The sequence below is a fragment of the Sceloporus occidentalis genome, unplaced genomic scaffold, assembly GCF_023333645.1.
Source record: "Sceloporus occidentalis isolate IW3139 unplaced genomic scaffold, rSceOcc1.0.p SCAF_4, whole genome shotgun sequence".
Lineage (NCBI taxonomy): Eukaryota > Metazoa > Chordata > Lepidosauria > Squamata > Phrynosomatidae > Sceloporus > Sceloporus occidentalis.
Window position 1 is genome coordinate 145,549,546 of NW_028316984.1, and position 12,725 is coordinate 145,562,270.

At 38.4% G+C, this 12,725-nt stretch overlaps 1 protein-coding gene across 1 annotated transcript; it reads right to left on the minus strand.

The window, feature by feature from the left end:
- Nucleotides 1–508: 508 nt before the first annotated feature.
- LOC149314793 (carbohydrate sulfotransferase 8-like) lies at nucleotides 509–5,191 on the minus strand. Its single transcript, XM_089523153.1, has 2 exons — nucleotides 5,089–5,191; nucleotides 509–1,338 (listed from the first exon to the last, which is right to left on the minus strand). The coding sequence occupies exons 1-2, from the start codon at nucleotides 5,189–5,191 to the stop codon at nucleotides 509–511; spliced, it is 933 nt and encodes a 310-aa protein (XP_089379279.1).
- Nucleotides 5,192–12,725: the final 7,534 nt, after the last annotated feature.

Here is a 12,725-nt window from a genome sequence, read left to right on the forward strand (position 1 = left end):
TTAATTAAATTACAATTCTGTATTTCTGATTCCCTAGCTATGACACACATACACACACAAATGCCTCTGTTATCAGAAGTTTAAACAACCTATTTTAAAAGCAAAATCTCTAGGGACAGATTTGCAGACTCAGTGGCAAGTTTCATGTGCTGATATTAAACTGCCTTGGAATAACAGCAGAGAAAAACATACATTCTCTTTTATAATTATAGATTCTGCAGCATTTATTTTCTATTCCATTCCACTACCAAAGACCTCAAGGCAACGTACATAAAAATTAAATTTACCTTTATGAGTATAAGCAAAATAAATTGAACAAAGAGGTTATCAAAGCAAAAAATCGGTGGGATGAAGCTGATTTTTAAAAACACTATGCATGATTGATTAGAATGAGCTGAACATGCCGATTAAACTTTAAGTGTGTATATTTGGGGAATTCTGATCACAGTACCACAATACAACATCCCCTGAAAACCTAGAGTTCCAGAGACAGGACATATGATTGAATTTACCAAAAAAAATCTGTTTTCAGAGTAAAAGTATAGTTGAACAAAGATAAATCTGTCTGATAAACCTCCTTGACCTTCTGCATTTTGTCAAAAGTCAGTTCCCTCAGATAATTCAGAGTGATATCTTTGTTGGTCCGTTTTTCTGAAGCATAAGACTTAGAATCTGGATAATAGAGGTTCTCTGGAGCACCAATTCTCCTAAGAACATGATCAACATCTGGAGCCAATGTCTCCAACTTTCCCAGAATGTCATAGTGTATGTTGCAGGGATCACAGAGCAAAAACATAGGCTGCCAGTGTGTATCCATATCTTTTGGATTCCTTGTCACCAAATAGTTTACAAACTCTTGGAATGTCACTTTCTTTGTAGAATTTTTTCTGTTGGAGAATGCTTTAATTTTGTTTGCCACTGTGATACTGTAGTAGGGCTCAGAATGCAAGAGCTTGTCTCTGTAAGCAGAGACCAATCGTTCTAGAGGATGCCTGGTGAACATCACTTTAGTGTAGGTACTCAAAAATTCTAGTTGCTGTTCAGGAGAGTAAGAACTCAACCTCTTGAGAAGATTTGTTGTGTGGATTGTGCTATGGTTTACTTCAGATGTATTCCTGCTTATGTTGAGAGTGAGGAGTAAAAGGATTTTCTTCCAGCTGGAGCAGCCCACTTTGGGCACTTCGCAGTAGATAAATTTGTGATTCTCATCCACAAAGAGCTGCCGAGCAACCCTATGCTCCATTTGCCATTTCGAGCTTGACAAAGACTTCTTCAGGCATGTGGCATTCAAGATATCTCTACGATCACGTTGCATTTTTAGCCAATCTTCTTCAAGAGCTGGAATAGAGATTGTGACTTGAGAAGAATGACATATTTATGGGATGGTGATGGCGATGGTGATGATGATGATTTCATGCAATCACATTTTGAATTTATTTTTTAAAAAATTATTAATAGTAAATGTTATGGTTTCAAGCTATGCAACAGAAATTTAAAACAATGTATTTAAAATATGTTGCACAAAATTGAATTTAATGGTACAAATCAGTGTCAGATTAGGTATTATAACTGATAAAGATCATAGCTTCAAGGATAGTCTTACTTAGTAGCCTGACTACTGATAAGGCATATAGTGAATAGGAATGCAAGATACTGTTGTGCATGGCTATGTTAGGGATACATAGGTTCTTTGGGATAGGGTGATAGCATCAATGGAGAACAACCATATGGTCTTATGGGAATTTTTTTTTTAACATTTATTATCTTTTAGGTTTATTTACATTTTTATCCTTTTTTTTTTTTGTATAGTGAATTAATGGCAACAATCCATGCAATAAGAAAATTAAAACAATACAATTAAAATATGATCCACAAAATTAAACCTGAAAGAAATGATCAAGGTTGATATAGACCCATAGAATGTGCAGTAGCCTCATCCTAGGAATGCAAACAGGTAGTACTCCTTTTTGTAATGTAAACCAGAATTCTAGAAAAGCTATTCTGTGCAAACAATGTCTTAGCCACCAAGATAGTAAGTTAAAAGGTAGCCATAACCATAAATAGTACACTGAACACAGCCACATAGCCTGAAAACCCCACAGAAAACTAAACACATTGCATATTATAAATGCCACCAGAATCTTTCCAGCACTTTTACGCATATTTTATGCAGCCTTTTAAACCTGAAAAATCCCATGGACATTTTTTTTCAGATTATGTGATTGAGTCACTTGCCAAAAAGCGATCCAACCAATTTTTGAATATTAGAGATATTTGGTTTCACTTCCATAACCTGATTCATAATGACTCTCTCACTTTTCTAATGTGATAATCAAAGATGAGACAGTTGACTCTTTTCAGGGTTTTAAAGAACAAACTTTTTAGAGGAAAATAATAGGTGGATATATTTCAGGAATAACCAAAGAACAATTTTTACTATATTGAAGTGAGAGATGGCCATGCCTCTTTTGACCATAGCAGGTTAGGGGAAGCACTAGCTTGACCTTTCTGCCTCTTTTTTTAGAAATAGTCATAATGTACATAGTTTTCACAGTGTTTTCTCTTTAAGTTTCATAAATTCAATTTCTCTATTCATAATCACACAAAAATATGACAAAATTTAGACTTATTAACTTGACATCAAGTCAACCTTAACATATACCAACTGCGTGAATGAGAGACCTACAAGATCACTGGTCATTAATAATCCTGCTCAGGTCCAGCAAGCTTAAGGTTGTTGTAAATATCTGAACATCCCTTTGATATATTAATCAAATCAAATCATAAAATCATAGAATCATAGAGTTGGAAGAGACCACAAGGGCCATCCAGTCCAACCCTATTCTGCCATGCAGGAAATCACAATCAAAGCATCCCCAACAGATGGCCATCCAGCCTCTGCTTAAAGACCTCCAAGGAGACTCCACTACACTCTGAGGGAGTGTGTTCCACTGTCGAACAGCCCTTACTGTCAGGAAGTTCTTCCTATGCATTATTAATATGCAATATTTATTATTGCAATAATTATTTAATATGTAATATAAAAGCAGTAACATGAGCAGATGTGGTTTGCAATGGCATCCATAGCACTGGGAAAAGTTGTATGGGGGCACATATCCACTTTCTGTGTGGAAAGATGGAAGATAAAGAAGCTTACAATAAAGGAGCACTGATACACACACACTATATTTCAAATGGACACTGAAAAGCCAAAGGATGAGTTCTGCCAAATCAAAGTAGACGGAATCTCCCTTTCATCTCTTGTGTTTCCCTAAATGCCCCCTTCCTGTCACATATTCCTAGGAACTTTCTAGATCTTGTCTCAATGTTGTAAAGTCCATGAAGCACCATCAGTCACAACTATTTCCTCTCATCTCCCAGATATTAAAGGGTTGCGGCATTAGGGAAGTTGAGAACCACTCCCTTAAATGGTAAAAATATGACCCCAGAAGCCAAACTTTTTTAAGTTACCGTCTCGGCAGTCTGCTTGCCCACCTGCACTGTGACTGTTGCCCTCAGACCCTGGTCTGAGTCCTTTCTTCTCTGCTTTTCCTGAAACCTGCAATTCCAACCCCCTTGGCTTGTGTCTTCATACCTCCCGACTTTCTGTGGACCTTTCTCTTCTGAAACAGGTATCTATAGCCTCATTCAACCCTCAGTTTCTGTTGTCCCCTTTCAAATGTCTGAACGTTGCATATTTGAATGAGTTATCTTTGTGTGTGCGTGTGTGCGTATGTGCGTGTGTGTGTGTGTGCTACTTTCTACTTTTCATAATAAAAGGATACATTGTTCTCCAAGCCTGGGTCTCCATAGTGAATACTAGCATAGCTGGTGCTGTGTCCTGCATATTGCTGTTACCTCCTCTCATATAGCCAAGTTGAGTATTGTCACTTGCTATTTGATGTTCTTTTGGTGTCAGTTTTATTGAATCATTTCCTGTATTGCTATGTATTTTATATGTCCCCACCACCACTCCCTTCTCCTTTTGTGTCGTGTCTTTTTAGATTGTAAGCCTGAGGGCAGGGAACCGTCCAATTATAAGATTGTATGTACAGCGCTGTGTAAATTTACAGTGCTTTATAAATAAAGGATAATAATAATAATAATAATAATAATAATAATAATAATAATAATTTCCCCAAACTAATCACACTGACTAAATTAATTAAAGCTACAGTTGCTGGTGGAGGCTCTATCAGCCCCATACAAAAAGAGAAACAAAAATATTCAAGTATTCAAATGAGTTGATTCTCTTCCTGACAGCTTTCTTCACTGTCCAGTTTTCACAACCATAAATAGAAATCAGAAATACTATGGCATGGATGATTCTGACTTTGGTATTTAATCATACATTGTTACAACAGGGGATCTTATCTAGTTTCTTTACAGGTGCCTTATCAAGTCCTAGTCTTCTGATTTTTTTTTTTTTTTTTTTTACTACACTCTCCATTTAAATCTAGAGCTAGGCATAGCTATAGGGGCTGTATAGACAAGCTATAAATGCTGGCACTGGGGTAGAGTGGGGGCATGGCAACCACATGCCACATGCCCACCTCTGCCCCACACCATGCACCCCATGGCGGGAGAAGTCACGGTGCTGCCTTGATGCAGCATGTACATGCACTGTGCCAAAGGAGTGCTGAAAAGCCATGGTGCCGGCAGCTATGGCACCCTTTCTACGGCACAAGAAGAAGCCATATTTGCAGCTTCTTTTTGCACTGTGGACCTGCTGGGTTAGGGCCATGGCATACGGTTGCCACTGCCCTGATCCAGCAGGAAAAGGGGCCATCTGTTCAGCCCCATAGTCTACATCTATCACCTACAGTTGTCATTCTCCACTTCTCTATGTGTTTGTTCAGGGCCATGGGGGATTCTGTGATTGGTCAGGATTGAAGTATCACAATGGACTTGCTCCAACAATTCTTCCTTCATTCTTAGTCTTTCTTTTCTTTGAAGAGTTGTATAATTGTGCAAGTTCCCCATAGATACCTTGTTAAATTCTTCCTATCTTAAATATGTTTTAGTGAAAATTAAATTTTACTACCTTTCACTGCTGGAATTTAATTACATCATGATTCTGTCCCTTACCTGTCATTTCCCTCTCCCAGACTGGAAATATCTGAAGAAAAACAGATCCAAGCAGAAAAATGAAGAGCAGGAATAGGAATAATTTTTCAAGCAGGTGATTCATACTGTTTTCCAAAGAAGCCAGATGTAGTAGCCTTTATGAAGAACTCTAGAAATGGGAATGACAGAGACAAGGTGTTATAAACAGGACTATAAATATTTTATACCACACAAGAGAAGAATTTCATAGTGTATTAAACAACTCGGAGGACTACGTTCTGGAGTTGTAATGACCCTCTCATCCCCAATATAGGTATAAATACATACATATTAGTATGTTAGAGGTTGAAAGAAGTGGGGGGGGGGGAAGAGAAGAGGGGAAGTGAAGAAAACAACTATGGTACCAGAAATCATAAGTGCACTTCAAACAATTCCAAATGGACTGACAGAAGCTCTGAACAAAATAATCACAGATACAGTAATATTACAATAGCATGCTTGGAACGTACCATGTTATTGAGCAATACCTTATTGCTTCCTAGATTCTTGAATAGAATCTGAATAACTGATGGTCTAAAACAACAGCAGCAACAAAGTTGCAGGGGGAAAACACAATTTACCTGAATCTATAGGCTTCCAGAAAAGCGGGCAGAGGTTGACATTTCCTGTCCTCAACAAACACCCCAAATCATAAAACATTTGAACTGGAATTGGACTAGAAGCTACTTCTGTTTGTTTTTTCATAGGCCTAGTACACCCCACAGAGTGTTCCAGAGGCCAAAATTAGCTTCTGGACATTCCAAGTAGGGATGTAAACCATAGTCACAATTTTTTTTTCACTCCTAGTGAGAAAATTTGTGCTAACACGTTGTTAAAAAAATCAACCATTGTGAGATTTTTCATATTTCAGGATTACTCTGAAAAATATGTTTGTGCAAGTTCCCTGACACAAATCAGTGTCTCTATTTTCTAGAGAAATACTTTAATTGCACATTTTTAAAAAATGAAAATGTAAAAAAATAGGAAAATGTGCAAAAACTTATCATCGCACTTAGAAGCAAAAAAATTTTTCCCCTTCATCCTTCATTCTTGCCTATGAGAACAAAGTGAATAAGTGAAGATTTACATCTCTGAAGTCGAAGGCTTTCATGGCCGGCATCCATATTTTTTTTGTGGGTTTTTCAGGCTATGTGGCCATGTTCTAAAAGAGTTTATTCCTGACGTTTCACTAGCATCTGTGGCTGGCATCTTCAGAGAATGCCAGCCACAGATGCTGGTGAAACATCAGAAATAAACTCTTATAGAACATGGCCACATAGCCGAAAAACCCACAAAAAACTATATTTACATCTCTACTTCCATGGTTGCCCATCCTAATCTATTGGATCCCTTCCATCAACATTCACTGACCTTGAAAGAAGAACTTGAAAAGTATAGTGAGATAGGACTTACCTTTGCAGAAGTTGTAGTAATTCTATTTCAGCAGTGTTTGGTGTTCTAGATACTTGAAAATGTTGACCTTAATAATGTCCCACACATTTACATGCTATCTAGTCTGTAATTTCTGGGCTCCTTCCCTTTCCCAGATCATTTTGAAAAATTGGTGTTCCAGTGTCTGTTACCATAGAGCTAATCTCAGGGACAGTGGGAAAGACATATCTAAATTCAATGTCATACTAATTTACCTCGTCTCTTTGTGCCTTCTCTTCTCCCTTCCATCAACCATCCAAGTTACACTCCCTGTACTTGGCCCATCCTTCCTTCCCTCCCTCTGTGACTTTCTCACTGGATAAGTATTATTTCAAGCAGTTTAAGCATTGCAGGGGAAGACTTCACTTTTGAGCACTAGACATTCTACCACATTTTTATGCTGTTTTGGGGGTTATGCCACTTTGGATAACAATGTCCGCTCATGCTTCTACCCCTACTAGATGTGCACATGTGGATGTGCAGAGATTTGCATAGTCAAGAGGCACCCAAAGAAAGGAACAATCACTGCAGCAGTTTACTTTAGGCAGATGAGACTAAGACAAGAAAGAGGCTCTCACTCTTTTCTGTTTAGATTGTTTTATGCATCTGTGGGGCAACTGGAGGAAACTGGATGGATGGATGTTTGCCCAGGCACTTTGTGCAAACTTATGTGTCAACACTATCAGATTTTAGTGTGTTATTGTGACAGTAACTCCTTCCCATGTGCTACAGACAGAGCTGAAAGTGGAGTCCACTCCCTCAGTGACTAGTGACTCCTTTGAAGAAGTGGAGAGGCAAGTACCAACAGTAGCATGTTGAAAACCAGGCAACAAAGCTACTCCTGGTTGCCATCAACAGCTAATAGTGGGAAGGGGGGCAATGCAATTTGCAGTAACAGAAGGAAGAAATATAGTCACTATCCAGTGGATGCCAGACAGGTCAATGGTTGTTATTGCTCATTCTGCAACCACCAAATATGGCATGTGAGTGGCAGTGGCAACTAGGACCAACAGTGGTCAACCCTGCCTGGGTGGTAAAGTAGTCACTCCTCACTGTTCTACATCACTTTGATCTGTTGGAGCTCTTCCCCATCAGTAATTACTGAAAAAGGAGAACATTAAAACAGAAGAAGCAATTTTTCTGTCTTCAATCCATATGAAACTTCAAAAGGAGTGGGAACTGGGCAGTTTGTGGGTCACATTTGGCTAGTGGAAGCCCTTGGGGCCCTACCAATATTCCCTGCACCAAAACTACCCAGGAAAGTTTTTGTCTGGGGGAAAAAACACTCAGAGGCCAGTTTGGGCTTCAAAATGCTATTTCATAGGGCTACCCTGAAACAGAAAAGGGGAGAATCCCAAAGGTGTGCCCAAAAATGACTGGACATGATGGAATGCTACTTCCAATCACCCAGAATGGTGGCTGTGGTGATGTGGCATGGCCCTCTGTGGTCTAAGAGTAGCTGCACATGTCCCTCCATGACTTGGAGCATGCCCACTCCTGCCTGGAGACTTCTGCAAGGCTGAGCCCTGGCATTTGTCAAAATACACCGTATGTGCCTAAATGAAGGCAAAACAGCATAGCACTCTTACTAAACTATGGAATTACCATCTCCAGAAAATGGCACACTATATATGGAGGTGCTTCTGACCTGTAGCTGACCTCTAGTTCCAAATTCTGTGTTCCTTCCCTCCCTTATCCTCTTTTCCCCCCATACATGGTTTCCTCAGTACCTTCTCCTGAGCCAAGAGGAGTGTATCACCTTTCCCCAAGCTGTTATTTTCTCCTCTTTTCCAAACATTCAAGAGAGATCCCAAGATTGAGAAATTATCTCCCATCTGTTCATTCCCCTAAAAATGCATCCATTCCTTAGCCATCCTGGATCATTAAACTATTTTAGCATTCTTTTGTCACATCCCAGACAGTTATCAGATTTTGCTTTAAGACAAACCCCATAAAATAACTCACCCACAGTGGTATGAGTAACTCTCACAACTACAAAACCAAAACAGGATATGTTAACATTCTTACATTTCACAGGATCAGCCACTGGTCCTCCAGGATACCAATGTTCATTTACACTTCTCACACTTTGGAGTCCTTCACAGATGCCTGCTGTCTCTGCTCCATTGAAAGGGAGGTCTCTCTGTGTGTATAAATGTACAGATGAAGCAGGAGCCACAGCTATTACTTCTCTTGTGGGTCAAGACCATCTTTCTCCTCTTATCACAATGCCCCCCCTCTCTCTCTCACACACACACACACACTTACCAGCACCTTTACTGTTAATTCAGCCACTGCTCTTACCTCTCCATGCCATCCCATCTTTCAGGTAAATTTTTAAAAAGTGCCAGTTGTATGTTGAAGCATTAAGGAGTTCATTTTTAGCTGTGTTCTTGAAACAATCACATACCACCAAATGAAGTTTTCAAATACTGCAAGACCTCTTCTCAAGAGAAAGGATTCCTGATTTCACAAAGCAGCTGCCCACCTGCTTACTTCTATTGCTAACAAACTAGTTTTCTCTAACTGTCAACCCTTAAATAGAAATTAATCCCTAGGGAAAATATTTCTCAACTTCTGGGTAAATACTTCTTTAATGATGCAGCTTAATCCTTTTAAGAATCTTATGCAAACACCTTTAACCACAAACAAAAGTGAAGATACTTAAACTCAGCTTCCTTCTTTCATAGTCAGATTAGTTTAGAAGGACATCTGGGGATAGCAGAACTTCTTCCATGGCATGAACTGAGCACTTTGCTTATAATAAATGTTCTTTTAAAGACAAAGTGAAGGTTCTGCTACACAACAACAGGAAGCCAAGACAAAATTGGAAAGAAGTGGGTAAAGAGAGATTTTCACAATAACACCAACATAAAGAGAGAGGTATGCTCCTTATAGCTCTAAGCTGCTTCAGTTATTGTCAAGTACAGTATGACTCCTGTATTTGCAGGTTTTATTTCGAAGAACCACATGGATAATAGGGAACCCTATTATTTTTAATGAGACAAATGACTTCTGGCCCAAACACAGAACCATACTGAAGACCTAGAAATGCCTATATAGAGTGCCTCTAGGCATTTCTAGGTCCTCCAGCATGTTTCTATGGTATGCTGGGATGAGAGGTTGGCCATAGAATCACACTGGAGTCTCTAGAAATGCCTAGACAGAACATATTATTTTCAAGTAAGTGATACCACAAATACTGAATTCATGGATATTGGGTTGTACTATAAATGCAGGGATGAAGAGTCTATGGCCCTCCAGAGATTGTTGGAGTATAACTCTCACTATACCTGTCTACTGGACATGCTGACTGAGGCTGATGAGAGTTGGAATCCAAAATATCTGGGAGACCACAGGTTCCTTGATCTCTCTTTAAAGAGCTGCCAATAGTCTATGGAATCTGACTTGCCAGGACTTGAACTTAGGCTTTCAGCCTAGTGCCACTCTCAGCTTACTATCAACAAATGGATTAAATGAGCATAGTAGCAAATAAATGCTTTGGCATGTAGAGTCTTATTGTGTCATAGAATATGCTTATGTGCTTATGGTATCATAGAAGCCACATCAGGTAGCTAGATGGCAAATATATTCAGAAAAATAATTGGAAAAGAAAATGTTAAAATCCTTAGAGGGCTGAAAAACAAATTTTGGTAGCTATATGAACATTAGTTTGGATCCCAGTATCTCTTCCCTTGCAAAAAAAAAAAAGACTCAGTGGAAGCTTGCACTGGAGGTATTCCATCCATTCCAGATGGTCTCTTGCATCTCTAACATTATTTAAACTGTATAGATTTCTTTTTATGTAAGTTTTAACTTTGTATGGATTTTTTTAAAATAGAGATTTCTTTTTATGTAAGTTTTAATTATCTATGGTGTTTTTTTCCTTTTATCTTGTATTCTTTGAAATGGTCTGGAGACTTATTCAGTAAAGATGTATGTATATACAACAAGCCATCTCTAACACAGACTGAGGACAGGAATAAAGATCATCAATGGAAGAAAGGATTGTAAAACATTGCTTGCTGCTTTCTTTCTTTTCTAAATCTCTACGTTTCCCTCTCATCTTCCACCAACCCTCTAGTTAAAGGTTTCTATTTTTTCATACCTCCTTCCTCTAAATCTAATCCTGCTTTCTCCATGGCTCTCTGCATGCTGATGCAGCATTTCTGTTCTCTTCCCGAGAGATGGTCATAAAAGTATTGCCTTTTGTCAAACAGATTTTTCCACCACAACAAACGACATGCTTGATATTCTATCCTTACTTCTTGTCCTGAGTGCAGCTCAGGACAATCAAATTTTGTGGTACATTCATTTCTTTAAGAGTGAGGCATGGTTTTCCATGATCTCTACAAATTAGGATGAAAAGAAATGGGGAGACAGGGTTGAAAATAGCAATGGGTCCCCCCCTTTTTTTTCTTAAATGAAGGACAGCATGTTATTCAATTTTACATCATTTATATGTTTACTATTTCAAAAGTAGCTAACCTAAATATCAGGGTAACAATGCAGCCAAGGGGGATTGGCTATGTGCAATAGTAAAGCATTTTAGATCTTCAGTTCTTGTTTTGCAGGAAATTCACAGAGCCACACAACAAGATATACTAATCACAGGCAGAGAGTTGTATTAAAATATGTGACTTATAACTCATGTATAGTTGGCCTCAAACATAGCACAACATTCTCCTTGTGAGGCCAGGTGGCTTGGGATTGCCTTTGCCAGAATTCTGCTGAGAAGCTGCTCCTCCATCTCCTCATTACCTGCTCTTTTTTGAGGAAGAAGGCATCAAAAATCACTATCAACTCATCTATATGAATGAAGACTAAGTGTTAGGGGCTAGAGTGTTATTCAAGACTCTCTTGGGAGACTAGAAAGACCATGCTGGAAGCGCGGCTCATCCAAGAACAATCTGAACAATGGTAATATTGCTCAGTTAGCAGCCCCTAAGCAAGAAATATTGGTTTTGTCACTATTTTCTTTGCTTGGTTTCAACAGGGAAAGGTTCCAACATAGTATGAAGGAGTTTGGATAAAGAACAGCCTGAATTAAATGTACTTGATATGGTTAGAATTATGAAGGGGAAGTTACATTTCCTGCAAAATAATATGAATTTTATGACAAATGGTTAGGTAATTGGTTAAACAAAAGACATGTAAAAAAAAACCAACATAAATGCCATAACAGATGAAAATTGAACTGTTTTGATCTGTGAATGATCTTGGATAAATTCACCTCATATTTTAAAGTTGTTGTTTTTAAAAAACCTCTCCAAATAATGAACTGAATATTAAGGATTACCAAATGAGGGAAGGCAAATTTATCCCCCCACTGCTGCTGAAGCTGAAACAAGTCTGGAAAAAAAATCTTCCTGGAGGAAATTCAAGAAGCAATAGGGAGACCTAACCCAAATAAGACTCCAGGGCCGGATGGGTTCTCAAGGGAGTATTATTATAGATACTTACATGCTGTTTTCTAATGGCATTCCAACTTGGTCAGACTCCAGAATTATTGTTTTACTGAAATCTTGCAAAGATCAATTGAAAATGAATTCTTATCATCCAGTCTCTTCTCTTTGCAAAAACAGATTTTTTCAGTCTTATTGTGGTCGTTCCGCTGAAAAAGTGTAAGCAACATTATGCATCCTGATCAGTTTGGATATTTTATCTCACAAATATATTGCTGATCAGGTATATAGGCTGTTTGGCATAATTAATTATTGTAAATGAGAGCAACTCCCATTGCCTCTTATATCCCTGTGGCGCATTCACAGCTACATGCCTCACACAGTCCTCTTAATAAGAACTTAATATCAGAAAGGAGGGGACTGAAAGAAGGAGGGGATTATGGTTGACTGCATGAGAAAATGCTTTTGACACAGTATAAAAATCTGTATATTATAATTATGTACCTTCTGTGCTAAAGATTACTTTATCTGTTATTTATCTATTGGGAAGATTGTTATGGATGATGCTGTAGCCTTTTAAAATATTTGATCATGGCAAATTATGGAAATAACCCGGTTTCCACACCGGGTTATTTCTGAGTGTGAATGGGCCCAAACAGTTTATACATCTGAGTTTTATTTCTACCCTGCCCAGAAGATTACTTTCCAAGAGTTCAGCATTTCATGGTGACCAGACTAAATTTCTGTGCCTAATTTTCGCTTGTTATACAATAATAACTACCA

Excerpts from the sequence above, each read along its gene's own strand:
- LOC149314793 (XM_089523153.1), bottom strand. The coding sequence starts at position 5,191 with ATGAATCACCTGCTTGAAAAATTATTCCTATTCCTGCTCTTCATTTTT. Across the intron at positions 1,339-5,088 it reads CTGGGAGAGGGAAATGACAG|CTCTTGAAGAAGATTGGCTA; the intron begins GTAAGGGACAGA and ends TCTCTATTCCAG.